This window comes from Mytilus trossulus, chromosome 14, assembly GCF_036588685.1.
Source record: "Mytilus trossulus isolate FHL-02 chromosome 14, PNRI_Mtr1.1.1.hap1, whole genome shotgun sequence".
NCBI lineage: Eukaryota > Metazoa > Mollusca > Bivalvia > Mytilida > Mytilidae > Mytilus > Mytilus trossulus.
The window spans coordinates 62,604,414-62,625,291 of NC_086386.1; the positions used below are offsets into that span (position 1 = coordinate 62,604,414).

Genomic DNA, 20,878 nt, shown 5'->3' on the forward strand with positions numbered 1-20,878 from the left:
ATTGTATAGCAAAGATGAAAACATGACTAATGTTAAACCATTCAAACAAGAAAACCAGCAGTCTACAATTTTGTTTTTCATTAAAGGTAAAAAAGCCTAATTGGAGTTATTTCACTTCAAAATGACATTGTCTTTCATTTCATACGATACTATCATCTTGGAAACTACAAACATACAGAGAACCTGTAAACTCCATTAAAAAAACTTCAATAGCCCTAGGATAACGGTGCAACCTCACGTTTATTTCTATAGAAAGGGACTGAATGGTATTGATTGTATAGCAAAGTTGAACAAAATAAGTATTAATCGATTCAATCTGTAGACTCCTTATTGATCTTACAATGTTTTACCCATTAACCATTTTTTTCTCTCAAATACACAGTCTAAAGTAGAAATAAAGGGAAACTATTTTGGGATTAAAAATAATTCTCAAAAGGACACGATCTACAAATTAGATAACAATATTAAATTACAAGTAATAATGATCAGTCGGCAAGATCTACAAAAACTAAAAACATTTTGGACATCTTATATAAGTTTTTGTCCTTAAACACATATTGTTTACCAACTAATTGCATAATCTATATAGAAGTAGTATGTTTTTCTGTAAATAATTCCGAAATTGATCTGCATCAAGTTGAAAAGAAGATATTTCCCTGATATAATTAATGTTAACACTTTTTGTAACAATACCTGAAACTACGACATATTTTAGTCCATTGCTTGGATTCAATAAAAATATGACACTTTAGAAGCTTGGAACCTTTATTTTTAATCTTAATTATTACGCAAATGTATAAAATGTCTATCAACATATTTGGAGCCTATCAACATATATTTTTTTTGAATATTAAAGAAATCTTTCTTTTTTCAGGAAAAACTTTAACCATGAAGTAACAAAGACATAGTTTTTTATTGATCAAAAAGGACATTTCTGGAATCATGGCCCCTATTTCTGAAGAAGAGGAGAACTATGTCCGATTAGCCTTGTTATTGAAAGGTGTGTCACCAACAGCAGTCCGTACTTATTTTGACAAAGAATTTCCACCTACTTATCTACCCTCAACGCTGAACAAAAACTACAACACTCTTTTAGATTTGAAATTAAAGAGAATTCTGAACCAAGCTCAATGGAATCTTTTGATTCCAAGAAATGGTATGTTTATACATGTTATATGTGACTGAAGACATAAGATAAAACAACAACTTTTCAAATAAATTTTATAAAAATGACACTTTGAATATTTTTCATTACCAATTTCCCTTAAATAGTTGTACTTGTGAAGCTTAATTAGGTCCACGTCTGCATGGATGACCTAGATGTTTAAAGATACAACACTGTGTAGAAGGGAGGGCAATAGGGGTCCGTTAACATGTTAACAACACCTCGATTTTGGTAAAAAAAGTTAACGAAAAATGCAAAAATGCTGAGAACAGTTAACAAACAGGGTTGAAAACAGTTAACAGCTTAAGTTGATCTTAGATTACAGTTAACCACACCTTGAAAAGGGCCATAACAGGTTAACACAAAAAGGTATTGCCCCCTCTGTGAGAACTCATCACTGGGATAATGATAAAGCCATAGCATTACGTTAGAGATTAATTTGAAACTAAATTATTGATACGAGTTATGAACTATATGAAGAAATTTTAAGCTGACTGCGGTATGGGATTTGCTCATTGATGAAGGCCGTACGGTGACCTATAGTTGTTGATTTCTGTGTCATTTGGTCGCTTGTGGAGATTTGTCTCATTAGCAATCCTAACACATCTTCCGTTTTATATTTTAAGTTCATCTGGCATTAAAGGCAAGATAAGTTTTGCTATCACATGTCATCCATCATCTTTCCGTCGTGGTAAACTTTAAAAACCTTTACATTTAAAACTATTGGAACAAATGATACCAAACTTATTTGTCATTTATCTCGAAAACTTTATTAGATAGGTATAAACTATTAACAATCAAAATAATCATCAATACACGCTCTTTAAATATATTAGAAAAAACAACCGCCATGCTATAGACAATAGTGCTCAAAGTGGCATCAAACACACACAATTTCCCACTCAATCAGATTGCAGGAAAGGTCAAAAATAAATATCAAAAAGGTATATTTTTTCAGGAGCATATATCATGTATATTGTAACTAGTATATACAAATTTTATCAGACTTTTGGTTATTTTCATATTAAATATGATCTCTTGAAATAAGAAATGCTTCACAGATGCTTTACATTTAATATTTTGATATATACGTTTCTGGGTCATTTGGAAATATTACAATTTCATTTTCATTAGAAATGTTAAAGGTGGGCAGATAAGAATAAGATGAAAACATGTTATAGATTGAGAATTGAAGTTATTTAAAATTTATAAAAAATAAATAAAAATAGGTAAACTCCTTATGCAATTGAAATTATCACTTATATCTTATTAGGTATAATAGAATAGAACAGCTTATAGGAGTAATATGTTTTTCATTATTTTTGAAGTTACATTTTGCGTGAAAATAACTTTGCTTAGAATTGAAACTGATAAGTGAAATACACCAGCATAACCTATTTTTATATTATTTTCTAAACTATATAACAGACAGTTGTCTTTTGTTTTTGTTATTACAGGGGTACCTGATTCCAAAACATTCGATGTAACGTTGATGATAAGTTTAATCAGAAACTTGACATCTGTCGTACCACCAATCAATGGTTTTGACAGTCTGCCATTACCAGGGGAGACAACTCCCGGATCTGACCTAGCCAGGATAAAATATTACAGGAATAAGCTAGCTCATCATGATAGTAATACAATAGACACCGGTTATTTCAATGCAGCATGGAGTGATATATCAGATGTAAGTGTGTCTCAATATTGATACTTGGATTTAAGTTTGATATGTTCGAAATTGATCAAATTTTCAATTTCATTTTACTACCAAATGAACAAGGCCGATAATTACTCTAACATCTGACGCCCTTTTTATGACTTGTTTGGGGTATGATTATTTTATATTATTAAAATGGAAATTCATACATCTGTGACAAATATGATCGTTTTCACCGATTCTATGGGCTCTCTATACAACTGTTCATCTTTTTTTGAGAATTCAGACAGTAGGCAAATGGTAGGTGTTGAAGGTCTCATTGTGACTTTGTGGTGGAAAACAGTTATAACAGAATTGTTCCTATGCATGAACTGATCGTGTGTCATCAATGGACACATTATATGTTTGTTTCCCTATTATGTCAGAAAGCGGCTACTAAATTCTACTTCACTATTTTTAAAGGTTTTACTTTTTAAATGCAGCTGCTTCACAAACCACACCTCCTTTTTTTTGGGGGGGGGGGGGGTATATAATATTCGTATGTGTTTTGCTTAGTTTACCGATTGATTCCAAGATATGATCTCAATGTTTCTTCTCGAAATGTTACAAGTTTAAATATTCATGGATAGTGGTCAAATGGAATTCTGAGGAAGACCCAAAGTAAAGGGAGGGGTAGAAGAGAATATTAGTATATATTTAAACTTTGGAATTTCTAGGTTTATACATGTTGAAAAAAATCCGCACAGTCATATGATTTGACCTTTAAAAATAACAGTAGTGCATATGAACTTTCCAATCTAGGATATATTTTTCATTACAAAACTTCATGGTAAAAGTGGCACAGCCTGAGTCGTAAAAGCAGTTCCTATGGGCAATTGCATTGTCTATATATACATAAGTGCAACTAACAAAGGCAACAACGCACCTACACATGTTAGATAAATTCACATCATGTGTGAAATACATGTCATTTGCCTTTAAGGTGGTATGGGAGTCTAAAATAAAAATGATAGAATTTGTTCATACTTTGCCAAAATGTAGTATCTATTGATACATGTTAAAAAATATTATAATAATGATAGGTCACCGTGTATTTTTTCAAGCTACGGGTCGTGACAAAATGACACATTTTGTATGGATTATACAGGAAAAAATACCATTTTGTAAATAGAAACTTAACGAAATGATAGAATTGTAAAATAAATTAGGAAAATATAGCTTTCAAACAATGCTTTGATAATATCAAAAGAAAAGATAGGGTCACCGTACGTTTTTTCCGGCTAAAATACAAAGTAGGAAAATTCCATGAACAATCCAACAGAAAATGCACTGTTTAAGAGTTACCTCCCCTTAAAATGACAATTTCAAAATATTTAAAAACAACCAAAAATAATCTGCACTTGTACATATATTTATATTTATAAGTTATATTCTTATAAATTGGATCTTTTAAATGTAAAAACACAATAAATATCTGCATTCTTGCATCAAATTTTGCTAGTTTGATAGAAAATATGGACCTTAGATTCTCTGTTTTTTACAATCCAAGATGGCTAAAGACACCCATACCACCTTAAACATATTCTTTGTACACAGTGAATATTTAACGCTGTTTAAGTATTGAAAAAAATAACTGAAACATGCGTATACTGTCATTTTAAATACTTTTATTTGAACTATAAGACTTGTATCTTGTTTGACTATTGTACCATAATTACAGCATATGTGGTTCAATAAAAAGCAGCGGCATTAAGGAAGTTCGAAACACACTTAATAAAAGTCCCTGTTAAACAATTTAATACTCATGGTTATTTGCACATAATTGAATTCCTCATTCACAGAGCTGTAGCCTTCAAACTTGATTTACATGAAAGGTTCATTAAAATGAATTAAAAATGATAAGTGTTTATATATATGAAAGAGAATAATTGTTTAAAGAATTAGAAAAACCTTATATGTAGAACAATTTCCTTAAGGCTGTTGGTAGATTGGGAGGTCAAACAACGAACAAAGAGTGTCAAGACTTAAAGGTGAAAATCCTAGATCAGTCAAATCAGGAAATTATATTAGAAATCCAACAATCACTGGAAGAGATGAAAGAACTGAGACAAACAATGGACAATTTAGGAACGAATCACTCACTAGTGACAGAAAATCTTAGAATGCTACAAGATTCCCACAACACTTTACAAACATCCCATAGTACTTTACAGACAGAACACTCTAAAGCCATGGAGAATATGAGAGAGTTGAAAGATTCCCAATGTACCTTACAGGCTGAGCACTCCAAAGTCACAGAGAATTTAAAAGACCCAATACCCCGGAACATCAGAGGTATATTATTATATTTTTACTTATTATAAAAACAATTGCAAGTTCAGAAAGCTTAAAACGCAGTTGTATACAACCTTCTTATAATTTTCATTTACTCTATTATGGAATAAATTGCCTTGTCGTTGTCAGATTATTTGCGACTTGTGAGTTTGAATATCCTTTTTGCCATCCTTATCCTCTCTTTTATCAATGAGCTTAAAAGAATAAACCTCATGTACAAGTTCTCTCCGAAAAGATTTAAAAAGTTACTTGTTGGAAAATCAAGAAGTTATGTAATATCATATGCATATATTTAACACACTCAAACTTTGCCTATTGTTGTGGTTATTTAGATAATCAAATACAATGTAAATTTCATCCTTTTTACCTGTTTTGAAAATGATATATCTTATTTGATATTTTTTATGTGGGTGTTTGTTTTGTTGTTTGAAAGCACTTATTTGATATATTTGTCATATTTGACTGCATACCTAGAGAGCTTTATTATTTGTTTTATAGCTTACTATGCTAAACAAATTGTTCTTATTATCATTTAGTAGAATAAAAAATGGACAGGACATGTATTTTCTTTAATTTTCCAAATATGTATTCATCCTTGTATGCTATGTTTATCTATTTAACATTTATATAAAACATTCTAACATGACGTCCTTCAAACGCTTTGAGTACACACCCGTGGTAAAATATGAATATATTGTAAGGGCTGTTCCGATTGTTCTCCCACGTCATAATTTTTTTATGAATGAGCTACTCGACGTCATAGAACAATAACGTCAGAATATAAGCAATTTACGGGAAAATACACGCTTGTGAAACAGAAAATCATCACAACAAGGAAACGTGAACAAATGATGCTTAAATGCGTGAAATTATACATTTTTGTATACATATCAGACATTTAAGTACAATAATAATTAAATTCATCTAAAATTATCTAAATATGTTATTATAAATAGATTTAGCATCATCATTTATTCAGTTTGCTCCGTTATTTTACGTCAATTTAAAAGTGCGTTTATTTATTGGAACGGCAAAAAAATGCCATCACCTAGAGCGCTTCGATTCAAAATAATTGCCGTATTTGTCCTATTAGAATCGAAATAATTCATGGGGGATTGAATAGTTAGATTTTACCACGGGTTGTCCCTGTTTGCCGATATCTACCCCTCGCTATCGCTCAGGGTAAAATATTTGTCATAAAGGGCCAACCTGTGGTAAAATCACGATATATTCAAGCCCCCATGAATTATTTCTTAATTATAAGAACAAATATCAAATGTGTGACCCAGACACTCCCTGCTGAAATGACCGAAAATGTTATTTTCAATTCTTACCACTTTTACCCATCATTTGTGGCTTGCTTTATTACATTTACAAGATGGCTAGGTCAACTGGATTGAAATATTACATAAACAACATAAACAATGTTTGATACTGTCTAGGTATTGTCCGTTTGACTTATATATACCTGTATGTTCAAATAAATAATAATCATTTAGGCAATATCTGATATAATTACTTCAAATAATTCTCATTAAGTTAATATATGAATAAGTTCTTACAAATTTACACTAGAAATAATTTTTTTTTGGGGGAAACAGTATTCAAAGATTAAATTACAGTGCATATGCAACCTTTAAGAATTTTTTTTAATGTATTGATAAGTTGACCCAGTTCGTATCTAAATTTCTGGGCTGGGTTTAAAGTGCACCGTAAAATTAAGGATGTCGGTTTCAAATGCATAATGTAAACAAAAAAGTCAAATTTTTATTTTATAATCAGCAACACATATATTTTTTTCAGATCAGATGGAAAAACAGTTAGAGGACTGGGAAAAAAAAGATAAGATGTTTGTGTCTACGAGAGCCAGTGATTATGTCTTCAAATCTTTACATGAGAACAGTTGTGTTACTTTAACTGGCCCAGCAGGAGTTGGGAAATCTTTCATCAGTAGGCATATAGCACTCCTTCTACGAAAGAAAGGATACAAAATTATGCCGGTGTATTCACCTATTGACATTAGAATGTATTATCAACCTGGTAAACAGACAGTGTTCTTTGTAGATGATATGTGTGGAAATTTTACTGCAAACCAGCAACAGATTGAGAACTGGGAGCAGCTGTTGCCTGTGATTAAAACAATTATTGCAGACAAGTGTTGTAAGATTATTGTATCTTGTAGGTTACAAGTCTATAAAGATGATAAGTTTAAAGTATTATCTCCTTTTAAATCTTGTGAATGTAACTTAATATCAGATAAGTTATGCCTTACGTCTGCAGAAAAATCAAATATAGCAAGAACCTATATTGGGACAAGCTTGAAAGATATTGATGATTTATCACAAACAAGTGATTTTTTCCCACTTTTATGCTCTTTATTTGATAAAACAAAAGATCCATACATCAAAAAGTTTTTCACCAAACCCTTTGATGTATATAAAAATGAGCTAGACAATTTAGGTCTGCATGGTGATGGAGGGAACTTAAAAATATGCAGTCTTGCTTTATGTGTTATATTTAATAATCATCTGGAAGAAAAATGGTTCAAGGGTAATGTGACAGTTAAACAACGACGTATCATAGAAGACACATGCGATGCATGTGAAATAGACAGAAATACATCAAAAGCAAAATTAAAGAAAGCACTCGATACTCTAGAGGGTACCTTTATATGTAAACAGAATGGTCTGTATAGAACTATACATGATACATTGTTTGACTTTATTGCCCATTACTTAAGTAAAAAAATGATTGAATGCTTAATAGAGCATGGTGATAGTTATTTAGTACATGAACGGTTTATTTGGGAGAAAACACCAGATGACACGATCAGTAATATGGACTTCATTATTGAAATACCACATGATCATTTAGAATCATATTTAAAAAGGTTTCTAAGTGACTGGTCGAAAGGAAAGGTTGGTGTTATATTCAGGACCAACAATATGAAAATATCATTATTTAGACAACAGTTATTACAGCACTTGACACAACTGGACAAATCACAGCAAGAAGCATTGGCCAATACCAAGGATACAGTGATACCGAAGGAGCATCATGGGTCAGGAACTACTCCACTTATAATACTCTGTCTCGAGGGCTATACTGATATTGTACAGTGGGTATTACATAATGATGTGGATGTTGACCAGTTTAGAGATGATGGGATGACTGGGCTTTTGCTGGCAAGTCAGGAAGGACATACTGATATAGTGAGGTTACTGTTAGAGAAGAATCCTAATGTTGATCTATGCAACAGTAATTTCTGTAGTCCCCTGTACATGGCAAGTATGAAAGGAAATACTAATATAGTGAGGTTACTATTAGAGAATAATTCATATGTTGATCTGTTTGACATTAATGGCTGGAGTCCTCTGTATATGGCATGTTGGGATGGGCATACGGATATAGTCAAACTCCTGTTAGAGAGACACCCGAATGTTGATCTATGTGACAATGATGGCCGAAGTCCTCTGTTATTGGCAAGTAATAATGGACATACTAATATAGTAAAGTTGCTGCTAAAGAAGAATCCTAACGTTGATCTATGTGACAGTGATGGTTGTAGTCCTTTGTACTTGGCCAGTCAGAATGGAAAAACTGAAATAGTGAGATTACTATTAGAGAAAAATCCTCTTGTTGATCTTTGTGACAACTATGGCTCTGGACTCCTCTGTACAGGGCAACATTGGAAGGGCATACTGATGTAGTAAAGTTACTGTTAGAGAAGAATCCTTATGTTGATCTTATGAATGACTGTAATGCTTTGTACTTGGCAATTCAGAATGGAAATACTGAAATAGTGAGATTAATATTAGAGAAGAATCCTCTAGTTGATCTTTGTGACACATATGGCTTGAGTCCACTGTGCGGGGCAACTTTGGAAGGGCATACAGATATAGCAAAGTTACTGTTAGTGAAGAATCCAAATGTTGATCTATGTGACATTGATGGCCGAAGTCCTCTGATTTTTGCAAGTCAAAATGGAAATACTGAAATAATCAGATTACTTCTAGAGAAAGATCCTAATGTTGATCTCTGTGATATTTATGGCCGAAGTCCTCTGTGCATGGCAACCTTGGAGGAGCATACTGATGTAGTAAAGTTATTGTTAGAGAAAAATGCAAATGTGAATCTTTGTGACAATGATGGCCGACATCCTCTAATATTGGCAAGTCAGAATGGGAATACTGATATAGTGAGATTACTCTTAGAGAAGGATCCTAATGTTGATCTTTGTGACAACTATGGCTGGAGTCCTCTGTACAGGGCAACGTTGGAAGGGCATACTGATGTAGTAAAGTTACTGTTAGAAAAGAATCCTAATGTTGATCTAGGTGACAATGATGGCCGAAGTCCTCTGTCATTGGCAAGTTATAACGGACATACTACTATCGTGAGGTTACTGTTAGAGAGAAATGCTAATTTTGATCTATGTGACAATGATGGCCGAAGTCCTCTGTCATTGGCAAGTTATAACGGACATACTACTATCGTGAGGTTACTGTTAGAGAGAAATGCTAATGTTGATCTGTTGGGCAACGATGGTTGTGGTGCTTTGTACTTGGCAAGTCAGAATGGGAATACTGATATAGTAAGATTACTTTTAGAGAAGGATCCTAATGTTGATCTATGTGGCAATGGTTGCATAAGTCCTCTTTTATTGTCAAGTTATAAAGGACATACTGATATAGTGAGGTTACTGTTAATGAAAAATTCTATTTTCGATCTATGTGACAGTGATGGCTGTACTTCCCTGTACTTGGCTTGTCAGAATGGACATACTAAAATAGTAAGGTTACTATTAGAACACAAATCTAATGTTGATATATGTGACAATAATGGCAGGAGTCCTTTGGACATTGCAAGTTTGCGTGAACATACTGATATAGTAAGATTGCTGTTAGAGATGAATCATAATATTGATCTGAGTGACAATAACGACTGATGTCCTCGAGATAACATAGCTTCTGTTACAGAACAATGATGACTGTTACATATGTATCCATAGTAAAAAGTCATTAGCAGACACATATACTACATATACTAAGCATCAATAGAAAACACGTCTGACGTATAGACTTTAGTCCTGGTATCTATGATGAGTTTATTTACAACCACTGGGTCGATGCCACTGCTGGTTGAGATTTATTTCCCCGAGGGTATCACCAGCACTTTTGTGCTGACATGAATTATCATTGATATAGTTATATTTATGAATAAACTGTTTACAAAATTTAGAATTTTTGAGATACTAAGGCTTTCCTACCTCAGGCATAGATTACCTTAGCTGGATTTGGCAAAACTGTTAGGAATTTTGGTCCTCAATGCTCTTCAACTTATTTGGCTTTTTTAACTTTTGTGGATTAGAGCGTCACTGATGAGTCTTTTGTAGACGAAACGCGCGTCTGGCGTATATACAAAATTTAGTCCTGGTATCTATGATGAGTTTATCATCATATGTTATAGATTGTGTCAGTAAATAGTCAGTGGATTATGCCTTTGGTGTTGTAGCTGGTTCTTCTCCATTGCACATTGCCTGTTTTACGGGTAAGATAAATGTAGCCCGTTGTCGTCTGAACAACAATGCTAACACCGACATGATAAAAAAAGATGGCACAACACCGTTGTTTTGTGTATGTGAAGTCTAGTTCATCTAGAACGTTTATTGTAAGACAAGAGAGTAACTTCACAGAGTTGTAGACTTGATTGCAAATCCCCTTTTAAATATTGAAATCGATAATTTACATAAATCTGTAGTAATAATTATTACAAAACACTTACAGAAGGAGGAAAAACGTTCTTCTAAACTCTTGTTTCTTTGTCCATGAAAGTTTTACATGTACCACGGCACATAAATGTTCAGAAAGAAATTCTTATTTAGTCTTGGTGTCTAGTCTATGAAAATATGACATGTATCAGAGTACACAGTTAATCAAGAAAATAACCTTCGTGTTTACTTTTCTTTTTTGGTCTGTGAAAGATTAACTTGACACTAAACAGTGAATCAAAAAGTAGACATTATCTTTATCATTCCTGTCTTGTCTATTAATGCATATAGATATAGAATGATTTGGTAGGAGTGTCGATGGGCCGGGACAACTCCCCATTCAAGTCACAATTAATAAAAGTTAAAAAAAAATATAGGTCAAGATACGGTCTTCAACACGGAGCCTAGGGTCACACAAAACAGCAAGGTGTAAAGGGCCTCAACATGTTTTACATGTAACAAAACACACAGTTGATCATAATATGTAATTTGCATGACATTAATAAAAACATGCTACCCAGAATAACACTTTATTTCACTCTGGTTCTTTGGTAGTTCTTGATTTGTACTGCTATACATTTAATTACTCTGTTTCAAACTTTACGAAACACGTGCAGCTTTACATTGCTAATGTGATACAAATACAGGGAAACCATACCATTCTGCTGATTCCAACGAGTTCAACTGCACCGCACTAAGTAAATATTGTAATTCTGTCATCACTTAATAGTTTTCAATATCTTCATTCTATCTTTTTTTAAAGAGTCATGCTAGCTGTTGTCCTACTTATTAATTATGCTAAAGATTCAACGTTTTACTGATTGCATGAGATAGTTACACTTTACTCATGATCCTACAATTTGTCGATACTGGTAACTTATTTTTTGGCATTGCATATATTGTTTTTTTCATACAATATATGCCGTCCTTACACTATATAGTATCAGTTTGATTTGTATTGATCGATACCTGAATTCCGGGAAATATAATTTAATTATTAGATTATAGATTAATTGTCTTTTATCTGGCTTTCAGTGATTGCGTACTCTAATGTTATTACTTTGCGTTTTATGTTAGTTGAGTTATTTGTGCTTCGTATCCATGGACCGAGTTAAGCCTTGGGCAAATTGTTATTAACAGTTTGTGCTAATACTGTGCAATAACACTTTGCATGCATTTTTAGCTCACCTGACCTGAAAGGTCAAGTGAGCTTTTCTCATCACTTGGCCTCCGTCGTCCGTCGTCCTGCGTCCGTCGTCCGTAAACTTTTACAAAAATCTTCTCTTCTGAAACTACTGGGCCAAATTTAACCAAACTTGACCACAATCATCCATGGCGTATCTAGTTTAAAAAATGTGTCCGGTGACCTGGCCATCCAACCAAGATGGCCGCCATGGCTAAAAATAGAACACAGGGGTAAAATGTATATGTTGGCTTATATCTTTGGAAACAAAACATTTAGAGCAAATCTGACATGGGTAAAAATGTTGATCAGGTCAAAATCTATCTGCCCTGAAATTTTCAGACGAATTGGACAACCTGTTGGTTATTTTAAGGAAATTTTGCAGTTTTTGGTTATTATCTTGAATACTATTGTAGATAAAGATAAACTGTAAACAGCAATAATGTTCAGCAAAGTAAGACCTACAAATAAGACCACATGACCAAAATTGTCAGTCAACCCTTTAAGGAGTTATTGCCCTTTATAGTAAATTTTTATCAACTTTTCGTCATTTTTTGTAACTTGTACAAAAATCTTCTTATCTGAAACTACATGCCCAAATTTAACCAAACTTGGCCACAATTATCATTGTGGTACATAGTTTAAAAAATGTGTCCGATGACCCTGTCTACCAAACAAAATGGCAGACATGGCTAAAATTAGAACATAGTGGTAAAATGCAGTTCTTGATTTATATCTTTGAAACTAAGACATTAAGGAAAAATCTTTCAAGATTCAAATGTCCAACAGAATAAGATCTATCCCCTCACAAATTTTCAGATGAATCCGACAACTAGTTGTAGGGTTGCTGCCCTAAAATTGGTAATTTTAAGGAAATTTTGCAGTTTTTGGTTATTATCTTGAATACTATTATGGATAGAGATAAACTGTAAACAGCAATAATGTTCAGCAAAGTAAGATCTACAAATAAGGCAACATGATTAAAATTGTTAGAGGACCCCTTAAGGAGTTATTGCCCTTTATAGTCAATATCAAACAACTTTTCGTAATTTTTTTAACTTGTACACAAATCTTCTTTTCTAAAACTATGGGCCAAATTTAAACAAACTTGGCCACAATCATTACTAGGGTGTCTATTTAAAAAAAAGTGTCTAATGACCCCACTTCCAACCAAAATGACCGACATCAATGAATACAGTAACAGGTGAGCGACACAGGCTCTTGAGAGCCTCTAGTTATATTAGTAGCTGATGTCTTTTCTCCCTGTTGAAGGCCATACCGTGATTTATGAAAGCTTTTATCTTTTTTAATTTGAAAGCTTGTGACCTTTTGTGTAAAGTTTACCTGCTGACACAATTTGTAATGCATTTCTATATTTCAATGTTTGTACTTATCTTGTGTTATATGGTTCATCTGACTATTTTTAAGATGTACATTGTACCTGTATAGTATGTATTTTGTATAGCGATGAGTTTTCACTTTTGTTCTCGTACAGTGAACAACAACTTTATTAATTTTGTAAAAAATATTTACTTCCGTTTTGACAACAATTTTTTTTATATTTAAATATAAATCTGTACGTTGTTTTATTTAGCGCCATTTTGTATTTATATTGTGTCATAGATCAAACTTAGACGTTGAGTAACTGTTTACTTGTTTTTGTTTAAATGTCTCTTTGATAGAGATAATATAAAAAAGAAGATGTGGTATGATTGCCAATGAGACAACTATCCATCAAAAGACCAAAATGACACAAACATCAACACTGATAGGTCACCGTACGGCCTTCAATAATGAACAAAGCCCATACCGCATATAGTCAGCTATTCAAGGCCCCAAAAAGACAATGTAAAACAATTCAAGCGAGAAAACTAACGGCCTTATTTATGTAAAAAAAATGAACGAAAAATAATTATGTAACACATAAACAAACGACAACCAATGAATTACAAGCTCCTGACTTGGGACAGGCACATACATAAATAATGTGGCCATGTTATAAAATATGTATAGTCCTATTTCTTTGTCATTTTGTTTTATGGCGTCTTTTATCTTGGAGTTATATAACTGTGTATCAATAGTTATTTTTAACATAGAGCCGGTGTATCATTTTTGTGTACCCTTGACGAAGTCAAAAAGGGTGACTTATGATTGCTTTTCTGGTTCTGGAACAAATTTGTATACATCATATTATAAGAGTTTCAATATTGAAGCTTATGAAGATATTCCTCGAAAATGTTATACGCTGCCATTTTGAAAATTGATCTTACAAGGACATTATGCGAACAGTCGAAAAGGTTCCGCGGAATCATGCGTCTTACATATGAATGCTACTGTCAATGTATGTAAAAATGTAATGTTGACTGTGAATTTGAATCCATTACATTGGAAAGGTACATAATAAGAAAAAGAAAATAAAATATTTTCTTTAGATACATACATTGTATTCGTAATCTTTAAGATTTGCTTCTGTACAAGTTTCTTCAAAAGCCACCGAGGTTAACAATCCTTTAACAAAACATGTGCTAGACAGTTAATAAATGTAACATGCGAACAAACCTAGTCAAATTATCAGTACAATATTAGAAATGACGAAAAACATATTTTCAAAACTTTGCTTCAGATTTTTTTTTACATAAATTAGACCGTTAGTTTTCTCGTTTGAATTGTTTTACATTTGTCATTTCGGGACCTTTTATGTCTGACTATGCGATATGGATTTTGCTCATTATTAAAGGTCGTACGGTTACTTATAGTTGTTTATATCTGTGTCACTCGGTCTCTTATTGAGAGTTGTCTCATTGGCAATTATACCACATCTTCTTTTTTATAATCATTTTATTAGAAAAATATAGAAAAATGAATACAATATTTTTAAACTTTTTCTCTTAAAACTGTCTTTGGTAATAATCTTGTGGGATTTTTTTTTTTTTATTAAATTCAAATGTCTGACAAAGAAACTAAACTGCCCCTCCGGTATCTTTCGTCCCTCTTTTATTGATGACAAAATACTAATAACCTTAGGGTGAATTTGAATGTCAAGCGAAAAAATTAGTATAAGTTAAATACATTTTCGAGTAATGACAGTTACCACAAAAATTAGTTTGACAACAGCTTGTAAACTGATGTAAGATAAATTTTTGTAAAATATATTAATATGTCTGGATAATTTCATAAATAAAGGCAACAATAGTATACCGCTGTTCAAAACTCATGAATCCATGGACAAACAACAAAATCGGGGTAACAAACTAAAACCGAGGGAAACGCGTTAAATATAAGAGGAGAACAACGACACAACACCGAAACGCAACAGCACACAGAAACGGACCAAGCAACAGACAAAACACCACGAGAATAACAAATATAACATCAAAACCAAAAATATGAATTTGGGATAGACAAGTACCGTGCCACGTCTTATCTCAAAAATAAGAGAAAACACAAACGACTCAACGTTAAAATGCAACACACACACAGAAATGAACAATATTATAACAATGGCTATCTTACTGACTTGGTACAGGACACTTTTAAAGGGGAATACAAGTGGTGGGTTGAACCTGGTTTTATGGCATACCAAACCTCGCACTTTAATGGCACAGTTAAATATAACATTGAAATGAAAACAAAATATTACAGGACTACAATACAAATAAAAAGCAGAACATATTAGACAAAGAAAAGCATGATTAATAGATAACAAAAAGCATCAGGTTAAAAATTCAATACGCCAAAAACGCGTCTAGTCCACACGAGACTCACCAGTGACGCCCAGATATAAAAGATCGAAAGTGAAAAAAATACAAAATTGTACAGCACTGAAGATCAAAAGTTGAAGAGGTTTTGCCAAATACGGCATTGTTTGTATGCCCAGGATAAGAACATTCATATTATATAAAACAATTCACGCTATTGCAAACAGTAAATTTTAACAAATGAATATGAAAGAGATATAATTAATGAAACTGAAGTAAAAACTAATTACAGAAAACTAAACCCGAATACATAACGCCCAGATATACAAGATCGAAAGTGAAAAAAGTACAAAGTTGTACAGCACTGAAGATCAAAAGTTGAAAAGGTTTTGCTAAATACGGCATTGTTTTTATGCCCGGGATAAGAACACTATTATATAGAACGATTCATGCTATTGCAAACAGTAAATTTTAACAAATTAATGTGAAAGATATTTTCATAATGAAACTGAAGTATTAACTTATTACAGAAAACTAAACCCGAATACATGATGTCAAGTTCAATACAGCATAGACACACCAGAATCAGTCCAGGCGTCAACGCAATTAAAAAAATGACGTCACATACGATGGCGAAAAGGCAAACGTTATGCCAGGTATCAAAAGCTATAAAAGGTATCAAAAGTCCTGTCCCTTTTTTTACACAGTCCGTTATTTGTTTCCTTTCTGTTAAATTTTCGTGGTTCTGGCCTCAGACCACAAATAGTCTTCCCTTTAGCTACAGTGCATTTTTTGGTAAAAGACATTTTAAATTATTAAAATTTGCACTGCTTCGAACATGAAATAAATGTAACTGCTTATAGACCATTAGTATGCTCACAAAATATGCTTCTAGGACAATCATCGGTGCTTTTCCTTTGAGAGCCGTAGTAACATGCCAATGGTATGATTTGAATCTTGAATCAATGAATAAGGCTAATTTAATGGGTGGTCAGAAGGGTCCTGGTCACGAAATCCCGGGCTTTAAAAAATGAAATGCCGAGGTGCCGAATTTATAGAAAATCATATCCCGACATCCCGAAACTCGAAAAAGCATTCTCGAATCCCGTTAGGAACAGTCCCGAAATCCCGAGCGTATAAACACCCGACCCCGACGTCCCAAAAAAGGTCCTGCCTCCCTCTACTGTCTATCCTACTTTCATTTTAGCCAAATCACTACTTTCACTTTCAACAATAAATTTTAATTCGCCATTTATGGATATTATGTTTTCTAGTTTGTGCGTTCATTCGTTCGTAGGTTTATCCGTCTGTCTGTCCCGCTTCAGTTTCAACTTTTTGGTCGAGGTATTTTGTGATGAAGTTGAAGTCCAATCAACTCGAAACTTAGAAAATATGTTCCCTATGATTTTAACCCATTTTAAAGGTTCACTGAAAATAGAAAATGAAAGTGCCAATGTGGCATCTGTGTACTGTGGACACATGTTTTACATATTTCAATATACATGCAACTGATGATTTTACCCCATTTTTTCACGGTCCATTGAACATAGAAAATGATAATGCCGATGTGGTATCCGTGTACTGTGGACACATATTTTACTTATAGGTGTGGCTATTGCGATATTATAACCATGGTAAGGTAAACGCTCTGATTAGCTGATTTATTGTTCATTTTTTGTTATCTTTTATACGATTGGTTGTACTTGTGCGTGTTTCAAACTGGAAGTCTTATATATGACTAAAAGTCAGTCTGATGACGGAGACAATATCCGGACACATTTTTTTCGTTATTCTCTCAAAATAACTCAATTTGCACAATTATAAGAATTGATGACAAATGCGACTATGTATGTTACATTTACCTAAAGAGTTATGATGAATAATTTATTGTGGAAGGAAGAGAAGCGACACACAAATGATGTCTTCTCGTTTATTAGTATGGATGTCTTAATTTAATCTATATGATGATTATTCAGCAAAACTTTGAACATACACATTCATTGAAATACTAAGGCTTTTCTACCTTAGCTTAACTTATCTGTATAAGGCAAAATTTTAGGAATTGTTGGTCCTCAATGCTCTTTAACTTCGTATTGTTTGGGCTTTTTAACATCTGTTTATTCGAGCGCCACTGATGAGTCTTTTGTAGACGAAAAGCGCGTCTGGCGTTTATATAAAACTATAATCCTATTATATATATTTTTTTTATATCTATGATGAGTTTAATTGTACACAAATGTTGAAGGTTTTATGTATTTAAATAAATATGTGCATAAATATATATTGTTCTCTTTGTAATATAAAAATACAGGTATTTTGCTGATATGATATGAGTCAGAAAATACAATCATAATATTATATGTTATCAGTTTTATATTTATTTGATTAAATTCTATCTTCTTATTTATTGAAAAAAATATAAGTTTCAGGAAATGTGGTACTATTTTCGCTGAATCAAATACAGTGAAACCTGTTTAAACCGAACCTCTCAGGGACTTAAGCTTTTGTTCGGTTTTGGTTGATGTTCGGATTTATAAGGTTCACAACGCATTCAAATTGATATGAAAGTGCTTTAGAAAATGTTTAATTTATACAGGTATTCGGTTTAAGCAGGATTCGGTTTAGCCAGGTTTCACAGTATCCACTTAAAACCTAATGACTTTAAAGTAATCAACTGCAGTTCATCGTACTACTTTCAACAATTATCGAAACCTAGAACTTAAGGAAATGTAAAACGTCCTGATTTATGAAAAAAAAACAAAAAAAAAAAAAAAACCAACAAGACAGACAGTAACAAAAACAGTAATAAACCACATGCTATTGATTTGGCACAGGCACGTATTGAATTTTTGCAGTAAAAAGTATATAATTTTATGGACAATGAAAATGATCTCATTGGTAATGATAATCGCGATTGTTGAGCGTTAGAAACATATTTCTTAAAACTTAACGCCTCTTCTACAGAATAAAACATTATTTTGTTTGAATAAAGGTGACAGTAGTAAACTTATGTTCCATCCCAATAATCAATTAAAAAGACATACATCAAGGTAAAAAGAAAAAAACTTAGAGAGTTACATCAGCATCTCAATGAGTAGATACTGGTTGTGTCGAGAGTATATACTCCTGTTATGCATGCATAGCCTTCCATGTGTACTCACATAGGCAAAATGTCCCAGTCTGGACCATTCACTGTCGGCAACAGACAGACAAGTATAATTGTACCGAAAGTTCTAAGACCGAGAAAAAGATGGCCTAATAAAAACCAACCACACGTCTGTCTGGGTCACTCGTTGTATCAAATCTATTACACAGTTTGCTTATCATTACATACTTGAGGGAATATAGGACTGCAATCATATGCCAGGACTATTTGTGGACATAAATAAACGGTGAGAATATTTATTTATTTTAGTACTAATTATGACACAGTTGTTATGTTCATGTGTTATTAAAAATCATAGTTGTATACTCAACTCAATTTGCGTCGATAATATAAATTGATTCATGCATATTCGTTTTTTTCGTAACAAATAGCGTTTTAGCTGTTACTTATATGTTTGTAGATGCTGTCAGAAATGTTGAAACATAAACAAACTATCTTTTACAACTAGTTCAAAATCCCTTATGCACCTCGTACGGGGCGCCGAATAAGACTCTTTTGGTTTTGTACAAAATTCAATTCTGTCATAAAAAAATAATTTTTGTCTTACAAAACTATATGATACAGACTTGTTTATGAGAACTTCAATTTTGTGATGACAAAATTCATTTTTGTAGACAAATTCATTTTTGTAGACAAATTCATTTTTGTAGACAAATTCATTTTTGTAGACAAATTCATTTTTGTAGACAAATTCATTTTTGTAGACAATTTCATTTTGTCATGAAAAAAATCATTTTTGTAGACAAAATTATTTTAGTCATGACAAAGTTCAATTTTGTGGACAAAATTCAATTTTGTGGACAAAATTCAATTTTGTGGACAAAATTCAATTTTGTAGACAAAATTCATTTTTGTAGACAAAATTCATTTTTGTAGACAAAATTCATTTTTGTAGACAAAATATATTTTTTGTAGACAAAATATATTTTTTGTAGACAAAATATATTTTTTGTAGACAAAATTCATTTTTGTCATGACAAGTCAAGTGTCAAAAAGGTACGCAAATATAAAGTTTAACTTATTTGCATACAAAATTGACTTTTGTTACCTGATATGGAAATTAAGGTAGCACAATACAAAGATTTTATAACTCCAACTCCCAAGTTTTAAAATGCTGTAACTTTCTTAATAATGCTTAAAAATTTATAAAAGTGGTAGTTTTGGATAGCTAACAGATTACTCTTTCCAATTAATGCAATGTTAGTATTATGCAACAATTATGTAACCAATTATAATGTTAACTGTGTCTAAAAGATTTTTCACAAAATTTCCACTTTCAAATGAATTTAGCTTCTGTATAGGTATCCCTAGAGGATTGATTATATTATATGTTGTTCCTATGGCCATTATCTACAAAAGGGTGTCTCAGATTTCAGATAGAATGTTTAGAACAAATTTTACACCTAATTAAACATTATTCTCTTCTATGTGGTTAGGATGTTTACACTAATTAGAAATTTCTGAGAGAATGGAATACCATAGAGACAATCTGAGACACCCTTTTGAAGCCCATGATGTGTTGATGAAGATTTCGTTAAAATTTTCTGGATAGTTGAAGAGATGATAGAGCTAAATTCATTTAAGTGAACTTACCCAGATTTTGCCACTAATTACATAATGATTGCATAATAAAAATATTGCATTCATTTAAAAGATTAATCTTTTGTCTATCTATATATACCTATTTTATTATTTTCTATGCATTCACAAGAAAGTTACAGCATTTCAAATGTTAGTGATTGGAAGTGAAAAAATCTTTGTATTGTGCTACCTTAAATCACAAAAGTCGATTGTATGAGACAAGATTCAATTTTGTGAGACAAAATTCAATTTTGTGAGACAAAATTCAATTTTGGCAATTTTGTCTCACAAAAGTAAATTTTGTGACGAAAAAATTGAATCTTG

General features: G+C 32.4%; 2 protein-coding genes across 2 annotated transcripts; both read left to right on the plus strand.

The window, feature by feature from the left end:
• The first annotated feature begins 882 nt into the window (after positions 1-882).
• On the plus strand, positions 883-8,866 carry LOC134697976 (uncharacterized). Its single transcript, XM_063560260.1, has 4 exons — positions 883-1,156; positions 2,623-2,852; positions 4,784-5,156; positions 6,960-8,866. Exons 1-4 carry the CDS (start codon positions 943-945, stop codon positions 8,864-8,866), a joined length of 2,724 nt encoding a protein of 907 aa, XP_063416330.1. The 5' UTR covers positions 883-942.
• Positions 8,867-8,904: 38 nt separating this feature from the next.
• On the plus strand, positions 8,905-10,311 carry LOC134697977 (ankyrin repeat domain-containing protein 50-like). Its single transcript, XM_063560262.1, has one exon. It carries the CDS (start codon positions 8,905-8,907, stop codon positions 10,102-10,104), a length of 1,200 nt encoding a protein of 399 aa, XP_063416332.1. The 3' UTR covers positions 10,105-10,311.
• The last annotated feature ends 10,567 nt before the right edge of the window (positions 10,312-20,878 follow it).

What these genes read in the sequence shown, in the direction of transcription:
- LOC134697977 (XM_063560262.1), top strand. Translation starts at nt 8,905, where the DNA reads ATGAATGACTGTAATGCTTTGTACTTGGCAATTCAGAATGGAAATACT.
- LOC134697976 (XM_063560260.1), top strand. Translation starts at nt 943, where the DNA reads ATGGCCCCTATTTCTGAAGAAGAGGAGAACTATGTCCGATTAGCCTTG. An exon ending in CATGGAGTGATATATCAGAT is followed by an intron (nt 2,853 to 4,783) that starts GTAAGTGTGTCT and finishes CCTTATATGTAG; the next exon opens with AACAATTTCCTTAAGGCTGT. An exon ending in AATACCCCGGAACATCAGAG is followed by an intron (nt 5,157 to 6,959) that starts GTATATTATTAT and finishes TATTTTTTTCAG; the next exon opens with ATCAGATGGAAAAACAGTTA.